The sequence below is a fragment of the Syngnathoides biaculeatus genome, chromosome 7 (assembly GCF_019802595.1).
Source record: "Syngnathoides biaculeatus isolate LvHL_M chromosome 7, ASM1980259v1, whole genome shotgun sequence".
NCBI classification, from domain to species: Eukaryota; Metazoa; Chordata; class Actinopteri; order Syngnathiformes; family Syngnathidae; genus Syngnathoides; species Syngnathoides biaculeatus.
The window spans coordinates 25,936,482-25,952,864 of NC_084646.1; the positions used below are offsets into that span (position 1 = coordinate 25,936,482).

The following is a 16,383-nucleotide window of genomic DNA, read 5'->3' on the forward strand; positions in this document are numbered from 1 at the left end:
CACTGCGGCGACCTTTGTGAGGATAAGTGGCTCAGATAATGGATGGATGGATGGATGGATGGATTAACGATTCCAGATTAACAGAGAAGCAGTGGGGGCATGCATTGGATACTAGGGATCATATCATACAATGTTTTACAGTTACTTGGAGCACAGCATCCAAAAGAACGCTCGAACTTAGTAGCAAGCAGTAGTAGTAGTAGTAGTAGTAGTTGTTCTGGTAAATTTCCATTACAATTTGTTCCACCTGTGTTTTTCAACAATTGCTCACATGTCACTAAGAGTTTCCGAAGAGCCCAGGTTATGTAAAGCAATGGCATGTACAGTACAGTAGTGTGGACAATAGTAAAGCACTGTTTTGTAGCTTTTGCAATTAAATGTACCCAAGCAGACCGAGGAGTTCAACCATCAGAGAACCACTTGGTGGAGAAACTATCACCCTGGCACCAAAATGTCTGGCTGCTTGACTGACTTTTAATCTTTTACTGGGACTTTAGTGCAGCTCCTCAGTTCATGCTCTGTCTCCAACAATCTGTTTAAGCGCCTCAATCTTCTTCACAGCCCCCCTCCCGAAAATCCCAGCCCTGAAGGAACCTGCAGAAGAGCAGCAGGGTCATTCATGTTGTTTATGCTGAACTTGGAGATCATCTTGTGAAAAACATCAGTGTCAAATAGAAGTCATCGCCACAGTAGAAAAAAGACAATATTATTAGTGTCGGTCCCATTTCCAAATTGGGTGTCATCTATGGATTGAATATGTCAAAGCTATATGGCTCTTGTAGTTGAATATGTTCAGCCACCAGACTTCCATCTATCTATCTGTTTTCTGTACCACTTATCCTCATTAGGGCCTTGGGTGTGCGAGAGCCTATCCCAGTTGACTGGGCAAGAGGCAGGGTACACCCTGAACTGGTCGCTAACCAATCGCAGGGCACATAGAAACAAACAACCATTCTCACTCACATTTACACTTACGGGCAATTTAGAGTCTTCCATCAACTTTCCATGCATGTTTTAGGGATGTGGGAAGAAACCAAAGTGCCCGGAAAAAAAACCCATGAAGGCATGGGGACAGCATGCAAATTCCACACAGGTGGGGCCAGGATTCGAACCCCATTCCTCAGAACCGAGGGGCATATGTGCTAACAAGTCCCACCCCACCAGACTTTAGAATACTTATTTCTGATGACTTTATGAAGCTAAATTTACTAAAAGAAGAAAAATTAGGTCAAGGAGGTTATTTATGCATGGTAATTTAATTCCCCTTCATAACTTTGTTTTCTTTCTGCTGATGAATATCTATATATAATATATAATATAATATATAATATATATATATAATATCTGAATATCTACATCCAGATAATTGAAACATGACAAACATTACTTGTATTATGGATTCATCTCTGGTATGAAAAAGTCAAAACATTTACTGTACATCTATTTGCTAAGAGATTCTTAGATAATTGGCAGGATTGGATAACGCAACAATTCACCCCTTGCATTGATGCACCTTATTGAGGCTTCCTTTCTAACCCACCCAAATGCTCACTCACTCACTTGTCTCCATCCCAAAATAATTTCCTAGAGCCCTTGAAAAAGATTTTCCCTATGAGTGCAATTCCAATGAATTTCCATTGGATCTAAATAGGATGTACATTTAATCAGATGTTGACTGTTACGGTAAAAAAAAATAAACCAACAAAAATGTGCTTCTGTCGCTTATACTCCAAAATACAGAGCATGATCAGAGCACACCTTCATAATTGCAAATCTGCCTTCCTTTGAAGTTGTCTCTTCAAGACTGCCACCATAATATGTGTCTACGTATGTCCTTTGAATACGCCGACAGACATCTGGCTTGTCAAGGTCATTTATTCAAACAATGAGTTTGTATGCACTGGGTTTGTCGCCATGGCAACACAGCCTGCTATTAGGCGTCTACACAGACACAACTCTGTGAATGTCTGTTTCAAAGCTCATTCAAAGATGTCTCGAACTACCAACACTTCAGGCGGCATTTTCTTTTGCTCTTTTGGATTTTATTACGATGCTGCCACATAAGGGTGCTATTGATGGCAAAAAGGACAAAGTCCATGGAACTTGTAATGGAAAGGTATACATGTCTCTGTCCTGGCTTCTCAGGACAATATTGCAAAATGTGTTTAATCTGTAAGGCCTTACTCCCCACATCAAATTAACGGCATATTTCTTTCGAGGCATGTATCTTAAAAAGAATATACAGAACACAAAGTTTGACAATGTTGATGCAAGAAGAATGTAATGTATCATGCAAAGTGAGCAGCAGCAGTGATTTGCACCGAACCTTTGGTATATGCATGGTTGTCATTATGTTTGTTATATTTAATCAATGTTATGTGTGAATGTTATTTAAAACAATGACTGTACAGGTAATAAATGTTAAGTGATGGCAGAACATTTGAACATGCACGGAATTCATTGATTACATTTAAAATATTTTTTGGGTCTGCGCACACTCATTTAGAATTTCATGTTTTCAATTTTGACACACACTCACCAAAACATTGAGACAAAAGAGTCAAGTTAGAATTTCATTTCTAATATTGTTAATAAAAATGACTCAAACTATTGAATACAAAATAACTATATAGCAGTTGAGTGGTGCTGCGTGTTGAGGAGGAAGCAGTTGTATGCCGTGCTGTGGTGTTTACATAATTCACCCGCGGGACCTCGAGTTGGGGTGCGGGGTTCCGCACGGACTGTTTTTGTTGTTGCGCTTCCGGAGTAAAGGTTAACAGAGTTCCCGCCGTTATGCGAGTAGTGTTTTGATGTCGAACAATTAAGCAAGTTCTGTTCCTCTGTCCGACACTCCGCCTCCGACTCCTTTTCTCCGGCACTACACTGGTGACCCCGACGTCAGTCCCGGCGTTTTCGAGACTGAAACGAACATGGCAACCGCCATCCTCAAATTTCTGGAGTTTTGGGAGATGTGCGCGGCAGCGTGATTCGTGCAGACGGAGGCTCAGTTCGCCCTACGCGGGATCTCAGATGATTCCACGCGTTACTACCACGTTGTCTCAGCACTCGGGAGCTCAACGGGGGCCAGAACAGTGAACTTCATCACCTCTCCCCTGACACGAGATAAGTATGCTGGGATCAAGGCTCACCTTCTCAAGGTTTTTGAGCTTTCACGGCCGGAGCGTTCCCGACGTCTGTTGGCTATTAATGGACTGGGGGACAGCAAACCTTCCGAACTCATGGAAATGATGCTAAACCTGCTGGGCACGGAAGAGCCCAATTTCATTTTCATGGAACTGTTTCTCAGGCATATGCCACCGCATGTTCAGACGGCGCTCGCGAACAGTACTGTCACTGAGCCCCGGGCCCTGGCCGAGGAGGCCGACCGTTTCTTCCTGGCAACCCAGCGCTTCTCCCCTGAGATGCTGGCCGCGACGCGCAGTTACTCGCCTCCGGGCGCGGGGGTGGCATCCAGCAGGGGCCCCATCGCCACCGACAGCCGTGCTGGCACAGGCTTGTGCTACTTCCATGCCAGTTTCGGTGCGAAAGCGAAGAGGTGCCACGCCCCTTGCAACTACGATGCGTGGGGAAACGCCAAAGCCCACGCTTCGCAGCGGCCGTGAGCGTGGGCGTGAAGAGCCGGCTGCTGTTCGTCAAGGACAACCTTTCCGGGCGCAAATTCCTTTGTGACACCGGCGCCCAGAGGAGCGTCCTGACGGCCACTGCGGAGGACGCCGCTGGCGGGACTCATGAGCCACCCCTACTGTCCGCTAATGGCTCCCCTATCCGCTCTTATGGCATGAGGACTGTGGACTTGTGTTTCGGGAGTCAGCGCTTCACATGGGACTTTGTCACTGCGGATGTCTCATTCCCTCTCCTCGGCGCTGATTTTTTTTGTGCGCACGGGCTGCTGGTGGATGTTAAGAGGGGCCGTCTGGTGGATGCACTGACTTTTTCCACGGTCGCCTGTGTCCGCAATGAGGCGACTTATGGCGGTCTCTCCAGTTCGCTCTCGGACGGCACCAAGTACCAACTCCTCCTTGACACGGCCCACTTTCTCCTCTGCCACGACTAAACATGGGGTCGAGCACCACATTGAGACCAAGGGCCCCCCGATTCACGCGAGGGCCCGACGGCTTGACCCCGAGAAGCTAGCAGTCGCTAAGTCCTAGTTTGCCAACATGGAGCGTCTGGGCATCGTCCGCCGCTCGGATAGCTCGTGGGCCTCACCGCTACACATCGTCCCTAAACCGAGTGGCGGGTGGCGATCGTGTGGTGACTACCGCCGCCTTAACGACGCCACTACGCCCGACCGCTACCCTGTTCCACACATTCAGGACTTCTCAGCCCACCTGGCAGGCAAAATCTTGTTCTCCAAGGTCGACCTGGTGCGCGGGTATCACCAGGTTCCCGTGCACCCCTCAGACGTTCCCAAGACAGCTGTAATCACTCCTTTGGACTGTTCGAGTTTCTGAGGATGCCGTTTGGTCTTAAAAACGCGGCACAATCTTTCCAGCGTTTAATGGATTCTGTGCTCAGGGACTTGCCATTTGTATTCGTCTATTTGGATGACATCCTCGTCGCCAGCTCCTCGGAGGATGAACATCTGATGCACCTCGGCGACCTCTTCGCAAGACTTGAGCAGCATGGCCTGATCATCAACCCGGCGAAGTGTGTTTTCGGGGTGCCCTCTATCCAGTTCCTCGGGCACCTCATAGACAAGAACGGCGCCGCCCCCCTTCCGGCAAAGGTGGAGGCCGTCTCCGCTTTTCCCCGACCTCGCTCGGCTCGGGGCCTCCGGGAGTTCCTGGGGATGGTGACTTTCTACCACCGGTTCATCCGCCAGGCGGCCCACATCATGCGCCCGCTCTATGAGGCTCTTAAAGACAAGGCCCCCAACCGGGACGTTGAATGGACGGCCGAGAGGATGGAAGCCTTCGAGGCTACGAAGGCCGCGCTGAGTCGTGCCGCAATGCTGGCCCACCCGACCCACGGGGCCCCTGTCGCTCTCACTACCGATGCATCGGACTACGCTGTTGGAGCCGTATTCGAACAGTGGGTCGGCGGCGCATTGCAACCGCTTGCCTTTTTCAGCACTCAGCTGGTCCCCAGGGAGCGCAAATACAGCACGTTCGATAGAGAGCTCCTCGGCCTCTGGCTGACGATCCGCCACTTCTGCTCCCTATTGGAAGGCCATGAGTTCATGGCATATGTGGACCATAAACCCCTCACTTTCGCCATGTCCAAGGTGGCCGAGCCGTGGTCCGCCCGCCAGCAACGCCAACTGTCGTTCATCTCTGAGTACAGTACGGACATCCAACACATCGCCGGCAAATCCAATGTGGTCGCGGACTGCCTCTCCAGGGAGATCATCGGCACTGTGCATCTGGGTCTCAACTACTCCCGCATGAGCGCAGACCAGGCCTCGGACCACTGGCTGCAGGCCCTCAAGACTTCTGACACGGGTTTGCGCCTGGAGGAAGTCGCGGTTGGTGACTCGGGCGTCAGGTTGCTGTGCGACCTCTCGGCTGACCAGCCTCGGCCGCTGGTCCCTGCAAACTGGCGAAGAGCTGTTTTCGAGGCGGTCCACAACCTCTCCCACCCCGCAAGGAAACCGTCCGTGAGGCTGGTGGCCCAGAAGCTCGTGTGGCGCGGTCTCAAGAAAGATGTGCAGGCCTGGGTCGACTCGTGCTCTTTGCGAGCGGTTCCACCGCTCCATGAAAGCAGCCCTGCGTGCCGGCTTGACGGACGGCAACTGGTTGGATAAGCTCCCGTGTGTCATGCTCGGCCTCAAGTGCACCCCCAAGGAGGACCTGTTGGCCTCATCCGCCGAACTCGTCTACGGCCAGCCACTGCGGGTCCCCGGCAAATTCATCTCGGACGCCACAACGCCCTGGTCCGCAGCCAGGCAACGGTCCTCCCTGCTGGAGGCCGCAAAAGGGTTCGCGCCGGTTCCCACGTCGCAACATGGCACCCCAGCTGCCCGGCTGCCCCGTCACCTGCGCTCTGCGGATTTTGTGTTTGTTCGCCATGACGCCCAACGTGGACCTCTGCGCCCCCCATACGACGGGCCGTTCAAGGTCCTGGAGCACGGGTATAAGAGCCTGCTCGTGGACATTGGCGGCAGACCCGAGACTGTTTCCGTGGACAGGGTCAAACCCGCGCACCTGGACATTGCCCAGCCTTTGGGGTTGGCCCTCCCCCCGCGCCGGGGTCGTCCCCCTTTGCCCTGTGCCCCTGCGCCTGCCGGGGTGCCCTTGACCCCGCCTGGGCCCTTGTCCCGTGACTCAATGGACAGTGCGGCCCGCCCCCCTCGGCCCCTACAGTGCACACCCACCAGGGTCAGGTCGTCATCCCTCCACGGCACGAGGATTTTGACTATGGGTGAATTCTGGGGGGGCTTGTGTGGTGTTTACATAATTCACCCGCGGGACTTCAAGTTGGGGTGCGGGGTTCCGTACGGACTGTTTTTGTTGTTGTGCTTCCGGAGTAAAGGTTAACAGAGTTCCCGCCGTTATGCGAGTAGTGTTTTGATGTCGAACAATAAAGCTAGTTCTCTTCCTGTGTCCGACACTCCGCCTCCGACTCCTTTTCTCCGGCGCTACAGTGCGACATCTCAACCGACAAAGCCCCAAAAGAGTAGAATAACACACTTGGAGCGGGTGGATGACAATATACCGGCAGAGACATATCTGAGAGTAGTGCCTTTTATTAAAGATTCACAACATTCAAATGGTGCAGTGAATATACGATGTGCTTGAGAGAATTCAAGGAGAATTTGAGAGTTTGTTGTTCCAAGGTTTTTGGATATATGAACAGGTGAAAACACAAAATCATCTCCAAACCTAACAACAGACATTTATTCATCTATTCATTTTCTATGACATTTATTCATCCATTCCTTTTTTATCACACTTATCCTTATTTTTATTTGAGACGAAGCTGATCCTAGCTGATTTTGGAAAGGAGGCCAAGGGGATTTACCCTGACTAAATTGCCAGCCAAGTGTGGGACATATATAAACAAACAACCACTCACACTCACGCCTACGGGCAATTTAATCTTAACTGATCCAAACTTTTGGAATAAGGGACAACGTCGCAGTACCCAGAGAAAAAGAAGACAAGTACAGCGAGAATGTAAAAATCACACATGACCACAGTGCCGTTGAAAGGGAAATCCGTTATTTTAATTATTGAACACCCCCAAAACAAACGTTTAAAAAAATCATGCATTTAGAATAGCATGCAGCAATTTAATGAAAGAAATTGATCCAAGTTTGTGCAAGTGTTTATTAATTTCATTTAATTCATTCATTTGTTTACCTATACAAAGGAAAGCATTAGGTCCGACATTAGTATCACAAATGTTCGAATTCAGTCAAGCTAAAATCACTTATGAGTGGCATGGCGATGTAGCGGTGAGCATGTCTGCCTCACAGTCATAAAAGTCTGGGCCCAATTTTCATGAACGACTTAAATCCGGAGAGGGGGGCAGTCCGACTGCGCGCCAGGGATGGGTTAGACCGGTGTTGGTAAATTCGTAGACGAGTGCAGCCCATCCACGTTTGGATCCCAAGCACTGTGGGTATGTGGACAAGTGACTTTATTCTTTGTCAGTCAAAGCAGCTCCTGTCATTCCATTTCAATGTGGTGCATTTGACAGTCTGGTCCTCTCTGTGCACTAGAGGACGATTCGTAATATTAGCAATCAGTGCATGAGTGGAGCATTATCACTGCTCTTTGGCTGGTGTGGCAAATTAAATACAGAATGAGCTTGTGGTAATGACAGGAAGTGGGGCAGCTGCCCCAGCACAACCTGGAGCTGAACACACTCAAGACTGTGGAGATGATCGTGGACTTCAGGAGGCATCCTTTGCCACAACTGCCGCTATTGCAGTGTCAACCATCAAAACCTAAAAGTTCCATGGGATTACAGTCTCCAGGACCTGAAGTGGGAGACCAACATCAACTCTATCCTCAAAAAGGCCCAGCAGAGGATGTACTTCCTGTGACTTTTGAGGAATCATGACCTGCCACAGGACATTGATGTAGTTCTAGACACACAGCAGTCATCGAATCAGTTCCTCCATCACTGTCTGGTTTTGTGCTGCCACAAAAAAACAACCTCCAACAGCAAAGGACAATCTAAATTTCTGAAAAGATTGTCAGTACCCCCCTACCCAGCTTCGAGGACTTCCACACTGCCAGAACCAAGGCAAGAGCGTGCAAAATCGTCTTAGACCCTCGCTCTTGGAGCTCCTTCCCTCAAGTAGGCGATTCCGAACAATGCAAACTAAAATTACCAAACTATGAGACATTCCAACAGATTCTTCTCTCTCGCAAGGATAAATTAGGACTGCTGGAAAAAAATAATCAATACCTTCCGATACAGGCTGGGGGACATGCACATTGCCAGATATAATAAAGCAAGACCATGCAAAATCCTCTTGGATCCACCATATTCTGGTCACCACTTCTTCCAGCTCCTTCCCGCAGGCAAGCAATATTGATCAAGTAATCAAACTTAATCATACTTACTTATTAAACAACAAGAGTTATCTACTTCTCATATGAGACAAGTGAACGGGCTTCTTTTTACCTGTCATTTTAGGTTTTCCTTAATTGTGCACTCCAATTCTGTATCTCCTTTTCTCTGATAGTACAGAACTAATTTACTATTTTCTCATTAGTATGGGATCAAACAGACTCACCTATCATTTCAACCCATGTACATGAACATTGAAGGAATACACACTCATAACAGAAATTCACAGGCATACCAATACATACACAGAATGGATTAGTCTCGTGAGAAATAAGAAATGAGGTGAACTACATTGGGGAGGAAATGAGGAAAGAAGGCAGATAAAAAGGGAGCACAAATGAGAAACATTGAAGGATGAAGAGTATTTTTGTGCAATCTTCAGAGTTTTCTTCTGCAGTGGGTTGCTCCCTTGAGCAAAATGACATCTGAGAATTTTCCTGGGGTTGTGATTATTCATTCATAAAAAGATGAACTACATTTTAGAGAGGCTAGTCAGACTGAATGACTCAGCCTTGAGAGGTGCAATGTTGATTATGTTTAATGGACCAAACAAAGTCTTAAACATTAAAATAATAATACATGGCAGGATGGTTACACTATACTGTTTAACACATGCGGGAGACTTGGGTTTAAAATATCTAATGAACACACGTCTTTGTGTGGCGTTGATATATTTTCCCCAAACTAATAAGAGTATCTCTTGGTATCACACATATCCTAAAACGATGCTTTCCAGGCTGATTGAAGACTGTAAACGGTACAACGTTGTGATTGTGAGTGTTAAAAGTTGTTTATCTATTATGTGTGACTGATTGGAGATCAATCCTATGTACTGTATCTCGGACCTGCCTGGTGTGATCTTTGGTCTTCATGATGCTCTCTGCACTTTAAACAGAACCCTGAGACTATAACAGAGCAGGTGCATTAATATGGAGACTTGATTACAAACAGGTGGATTCTATTTATTATCATCAGTCAATATTGGATCATTCAGAGATCCTCACTGAACTTTGGAAGTGAGTTTGCTGCACTGAAAGTAAAGGGATCGAATAATATTCCACGCCCCACTTTTCAGTTTTTTATTTGTTAAAAAAGTATAAAATATCCAATAAATTTTGTTACACTTCACGATTGTGTCCCACTTGTTTATTCTTGATAAAAATTTTGAATTTTATATCTTCATGTTTGAAGCCTGAAATGTGGCAAAAGGTTGAAAAGTTCAAGGGGGCCGAATACTTTCACAAGGCACTGTAAATCTTCTGTACCTCTCACCCGAAGTCAGTTGGGCCTGGGAATGAACAACACACCTTGTTGACTAGTACAGCACCTTGATGCTGAATTGCAAAGAATAGTACAAAGTGGGGTTTTTTTTGTTGTTGTTTTGTTTTTAATTCATCTCATTCTCATTGAATAATACTCATCACATTGAAAATCTAATGTATTGTCTGAATTGGAGCTCAGGTAAACCTTTTGGGGACTGTTTCCTATTGGCTAGGCACTTTTTTATGGAGTACTTCACTACTATCAAATGTGATGTGGTGGGTAGACAGAACCCTTACTCTATTCTGCTAAGCCATGTCCACTACTCAAAGACATCAAATACTTCCGGGCCAAACGATGGTGACAAGATCTGAGGTAGACAGACCACTTTCCCGGAGGAGTTGCTTTGGAGGATTATGCATCAACTGACCAGGTCAGGAAAAAAAAAAAAAAAACATTTTCCTGGAGGTGTCTACGTTTGGCGCTTACTCTCATTAGATACACGCCTATGCTTTTTAACTAACACTCACTCACGTGAACATGGAGCACAGAACAACTGACTATCCAAGTATGCTACACTAATCATAACTGCAAAAGCTACATTTTTTTTTTTAATTGAAAAAAAATTCTAAAAGGTTTTCTTTATGGCTGGTATCTTTGGACAAACTTACTGTATGTGACACATGTGAAAACATCCATCCATCCATTTTCTATCGCTTTTCTAGGTGGGGTTGCGGGGGGAAGTAGCTTCAGCAGCACTACCCAGACTTCCCTTTCCCCAGTTCTTCCGGAGGGATCCAGAGGCCTTCGCAAGTCAGCCGAAAGACATAGTCTCTCCAGAGTGTCCTGGGTCGTCCCTGGGGTCTTTTTCCAGTGGGACATGCCCGGAACACATCACAAGGGAGGCCTCAGGGAAGTATACGATCAGATGCCCCAGCCACCTCATCTGGTTCCTCTCAATGGGGAGGAGCAGCGGCATGACACTGAGCCCCTCCTGGATGACCAAGCTTCTCACCCTATCTCTAGGGGAGAGCCCAGACACCCAACGGAGGAAATTCATTTGGGCTGCTTGTATCCGGGATCTTTTGGGCACGAGCTGTGGTGAGGGTAGGAACATAGATCAACTGGTAAATTGAGAGCTTTGTCTTTCAACTTAGCTCCCTCTTTACCACAGCGGATTGATACAAAGTCCGCATCAGTGCAGATGCTGCACCGATCCGTCTGTCGATCTCCCGCTCCATTCTTCTCTCACTCCTAAACAAGATTCCAAGATGCTTGAACTCCTCCACTTAGGGCATCTCATCCCCGATCTGGAGTGGGCACGCCACCCTTTCCCGACTGAGAACCATGGCCTCTGATTGGGAGGTGCTGATTCTCATCGCAGCCACTTCACACTCGGCTGTGAACTGCTCCAGTGAGAGTTTGAGATCACGGCTTGATGAAGCCAACAAAACAACATCATCTGCAAAGAGCAGGGATGAAATGATGAGGCAACTAAATTGGACACACTCAACGCGTCGGCTGCGCCTAGAGATTCTGTCCATAAAAGTTATTAACAGAATTGGTGACAAAGGGCAGTCTTGGTGGAATCCAACTCTCACCAGAAACGAGTCTGACTTGCTGCTGGCAATGTGGACCAAACTCTGACAGCAATTGTACTGGGACCGAACAGCGCATATCAGGGGGTTTGGTACCCCATACTCCCGAAGAACCCCCCACAAGACTCCCCGAGGGACACGGTTGAACGCCTTCTCCAAGTCCGCAAAACACATGTAGACTGGTTGGGTGAACTCCCATGCACCCTCGAGGATCATGCCGAAGGTGTAGACCCGGTACACTGTTCCACGTCCAGGTTGAAAACCAGATTGCTCCTCTTGAATCCAAGATTCGACTTCCTGACGGACCCTACTCTCCAGCACTACTGAATAGACCTTACCAGGGAGGCTGAGGAGTGTGATCCCCCGATAGTTGGAACACACTCTCCAGTCACCCTTCCTAAAAAGGGGGACCACCATCCCAGTTTGCCAATCCAGAGGCACTGTCCCCAATGTCCACGCGATGTTGCAGAGGCGTGTGAACCACGACAGCCCCACAACATCCAGAACCTTCAGGAACTCCGGGCGAATCTCATCCACCCCCGGCGCCCTGCCACCAACCATCTTTTTAACCACCTTGGTGACCTCAAACCCAGAGATAGAAAAGCCCGCCTCAGACTCAGCTTCCTCATGGGAAGGCGTGCTGGTGGAAGGTGGAGGTTCGACCACAACATCCCAAATTGAGGTCACCAGTGCCCCATCCCCACGATATACAGTATTTACAGTGCACTTCTTTCCCCTCCCGGGATGCCGGATGGTGGACCAGAATTTCCTCGAAGCCATCTTGAAGTCGCCTCACAGAACTTTGCCCGGGTTCTTGCCTCACTGACCAGCAAAGCCACATTCCGCTTGGCCAGCCGGTACCTGTCAGCTGCATCTGGAGTCCCACAGGCCAAAATTGCCGGTAGGACTCCTTCTTCAGCTTGACAACATCCCTCACTGTTGGTGTCCATCAAGGTGTTCGGGGGTTTCTGCCACGACAAGGCATCGACCATCTCACGGCCATAGCTATGGTCGGCCACCTCAGCAATGGAGGTGCGGAACAACGTCCACTCAGACTCAATGTCAACCGCCTCCTCTGGGGCGTGGGCAAAGTTCTTTCGGATGTGGGAGTTGAAATTCCTTCCAGGTGGTGATTAGTTGACAGCTCTGCCCCTTCCTTCACCCGAGTGTCCAAGACATGCAGTCGCAAGTCCAATGACACGACTACAAAGTCGATCATCGAACTGCGACCTAGGGTGTCCTGGTGCCAGGTGCACATGTGGACACCCTGATGCCTAAACATGGTGCTCGTTATGGACAATCCGTAATGACCACATGGATTCTGACCGGAGGGAGCTGTTCTTCCCAATCATGCCCTTCCAAGTCTCACTTGTGGGCATTGAAGTCCTCCAGCAGAATGTTGGCTTCCCCAGAAGGGGCGCTCTCCGGCACTCCCTCTAAGGACTCCAAAAAGGTTGGGTACTCTGATCTGCTGTTTGGTGGATAATCACAAACAACAGTCACCACCCATCCCCCTACCTGAAGGTGGAGGGAGGCTACCCTCTCATCCACCGGGGTAAGCCCCAATGTACAAGCCCTGAGCCGGGGGGGAAATAAGTATACCTACACCTGCTCGGCGTCTCTCACCGTGGGCAACTCCAAAGTGGAACAGAGTCCACCCCCTCTCAAGAGGAGTGGTGCCAGAGCTCAAGCGGTGCGTAGAGGTGAGTCCAATTATATCTAGTTCTCGACCTCATGCACCAACTCAGGCTCCTTCCCTGCCAAAGAGGTGACATTCCAGGTCCCTCGAGCTACTTTCTGTAGCCAGGGATCAGCTTGCCAAGGCCCTTCTCACAGGAGGTGAGCCCATGGGAAGGGGGCCCATGTTACCCTTTCGGGCTGTGCCCGGCCGAGCCCCATGGGTGCAGGCCTGGCCACCCGGCGCTCGCCTTCGAGCCCCACCTCCAGTCCTGGCTCCAGGGGGTTGGTGACCCACGTCCAGGCAAGGGAAACCAAGATCCAATTTTTATACTCATCATAGGGGTTTTGGAGTCATACTTTGTCTGGTCCCTCACCTCTGACATTTTGCCATGGGTGGCCCTACTAGGGGCATGAATCCCCAAGCAACTTAGCTCCTACGATCATCAGGACACACAAACCCCTCCACCACGATAAGGTGACGGCTCGAGGAGGGGAATGTGTGAATACATATGAAGCCCAAACATTAAAAATCAACATCTTTGGTGAACCTTGTGTTAAAAAAAAGACACTGTATACATTTAAATTTCTCACAGGAGTTACGTCCTGGTTCTTTTTCACCATTCAACCAAATGAGGAAGAAGGGCTTTTACTTATTGTGCCTTATACAGAAGTAGGTTGCCCATATATCGGATTAATTTCTTCTATAAGACAGAATTGTTCTGTACATTCTTTGGATATGGATTTTACTTTTTTTCAAATTTCTCACAAGCACATTGTGGACTTCATCAGCTTCAGAAATAATTTAATAATTTACCTCTGCACAAGTTGTCACTGTCTGGTTCATAACCCGCCTTACAGCTGCAGCTGCCTATGGGTACCATCCACTCTCCATCACCATTACAATAAAGCTTTATGGGCACATCTATTTCCTCCGCATTGGGGATACAACTTCCTCTGGCAATGACAAGTGATGTGGATTCTGCTCCGGTAAGTGTCTAGGAAATATGTTAAGACACATTTAAAAAGGATGATTTTCTCAGTCACTAAAGAGAGTTAGAAAGCGCAATTGAGGACATTCCGTACCTCTGGGAAGTAGGCAAAGTTTTGAACTACGCTGGGACATTTTTTGTAGAAAACCCTGACAGCAAGAAGAGACATGCAGGCTCCCAGATCCTGGAAAGCGAGATGGAACCCTTTTCCTTTGGAGAGTGGGCCAAAACTTCGAACCTCTGTGTTGACCTTCATCAACCTTCCGCCAAAATCAACTTGGGAGAAACTCTCATCTGCTGCAATGGTATCCACCTATTGCAAATGGATCAAGAAAGAGTGCATGAACAAGCACAAATATAAACTTTAGAGGTTGTTTGAATGACATTTTTTACAAATACCAGAAAAGTCGGACAAATATCAAGAAATGCCAACACAAAATATGGCATTTATTTTCAAAAAGAGTAGTAGAGGTGTAGTGCATGGATATTTGATTCGTTGTTGAAAGCAAAAGCTCCATAACAACTGAGAAAGTAGAGAATGGAGAAATAGTGTTAGCAGCAGCAAGGGTTGTGTCAGCATTCAAGTTACTTTGAAATTGTCGCAGGTTGTGTGGCGAGTACTTTTTTTGTAGGCACCAATGCTATTGTCACTCTTTTGTTAATAAACACACAGATCTGATCTAAGATTGCACATGCTGGTGACAGAGTAGTGTAAACTGTATATGGAGGTAATATGCTACCACTACTCATGGGTTGAGCCCCACTATCTACTAATGTAGCACCATATTGTGAAATACACATATTGAATAATAATAATAAGAAGAAGAATAGATCATCAAAAAAACAATGTTGACATTGGATCACGCAAACATGCTGTAGTATTCATGTATTGCAGGAGCTGGAATTTGTTGGGCTGGCCATTTACCGGACAATTAGTTCGTGAGCATCCTCTTCATGCTCCTCAAAAGTGTTGTCATTTTGTATTTGTGTTTGACTCTTTATCTCATTCAACAAACAGCTGAAAGTGAATCAGCCATTGTGGGTCTCATTATTTCTTTACTTCCCTGGCGCGGCAGCGTATCTGAAACTGAATTCTGACTCAGCACAAGGCAAAAAAATTTGAGCATTTTAAAGATGTGATAATGCTTCAGATATATGTATGTTACCTTAAGGAAGGGGGCATTTGCCCAGTAGTCAACCCCTCTGATGCCCTCTGACACGGCCCTGTCTGTTTCAAGGTAGTAAAGGTTGAAGGTCTCTTTGCAGGAACCAAGGACACTGGGGATCGAGGCGCAGTCTCGTACAGTGAAGCGGATTTCCACATAGATGCGCAGCGCTGCCCGTCTGTCAACGTATGTTGTGAGGAGCCAGTTGTTCTGGCTGGGCTCGAACACATTACAGACTTGATACGTCCTGATGGTGTTCAGGTTCTCATCGTAACCACTCACCTCCTCCCACTGGGGTAAATGTGAAACAAACAAGTAGGTAGGGTTTGGAATTAGCATGGAGAGTTAGGAGATAGGAGAAGGCCAAATGATTAATGGGTTGATTACCAAAACCTGACTTAGATTAAACTGAGTTCTTGCTTCATTTTTATTTCTTCTCAGTCTTGTACAGTGCTGCACTGGGTTATGCATCCATTATCAGCAATGCGTAATTCAAACACACACAAACTGTCACCTGAGCTGGAGTTGACTTTATTTAATTAGAAAATATCTAATGAGGTCACTGATAGTAACTACTGTGCAGGACAAGTGATTTTACCTCCCACTTATTGACGGTGTGAACGTGAGTATGAATGCTCTGTGACTGACTAACGACCAAACCAGAGTGTAGCCTACTTTTGCCTAATGTCTATCGGGATACGATCTAACTCTCTCTGTGACCATGGATGGATGGAATATCTAATAAACTGCAAAACAGTGCGTTGGAAGGCAGCCTATTATCTATTTCACGTGCAAAGAAAAAAACGGCAGTGTCTGTAATGTTTTTAACCTACAGATGATGAAATAAATTTTGTGGGGTTTTGTGTGTAAGAAAGTATTTTGTTATTTATGTTTACAACATGGAGATTATAGACAACACTTTTATTCATCTATTTATTTATCTATTAATTTATACTTTCTTTGTTTACAGTAATTATTGTGCATTATGTTTTATGTACAGCACTCTGCTACAGCTGCAGTTGTTATTAAAGTGCTTGTGAAATAAAGGTGAGATTTAAAACTTGGGGGATTTAAAATAAAACAAGGCTTTCAGGGCACGGCACTGTACTTTTGTTTGTATACAGTATTCATTTGAGTAGTATT

General features: G+C 47.2%; 1 protein-coding gene across 3 annotated transcripts in view; it reads right to left on the minus strand.

Moving 5' to 3' along the window:
• LOC133503471 (ephrin type-B receptor 1-like) overlaps positions 1 to 16,383 on the minus strand; it is a 105,900-nt gene that overhangs the window by 61,371 nt on the left and 28,146 nt on the right. The window contains exons 3-6 of one of the 3 annotated variants that reach the window (XM_061825147.1): positions 15,241 to 15,531; positions 14,169 to 14,387; positions 13,900 to 14,080; positions 7,416 to 7,581 (exon numbers count right to left, since the gene is read on the minus strand). In XM_061825147.1, the coding sequence (XP_061681131.1) occupies positions 7,442 to 7,581; positions 13,900 to 14,080; positions 14,169 to 14,387; positions 15,241 to 15,531 (831 nt within the window). In that variant the 3' untranslated portion in view covers positions 7,416 to 7,441. Of the gene's footprint in view, positions 1 to 7,415; positions 7,582 to 7,603; positions 7,684 to 13,899; positions 14,081 to 14,168; positions 14,388 to 15,240; positions 15,532 to 16,383 lie in introns of those variants that run through there. The other 2 variants (XM_061825148.1, XM_061825149.1) reach the window with 2 other exon arrangements.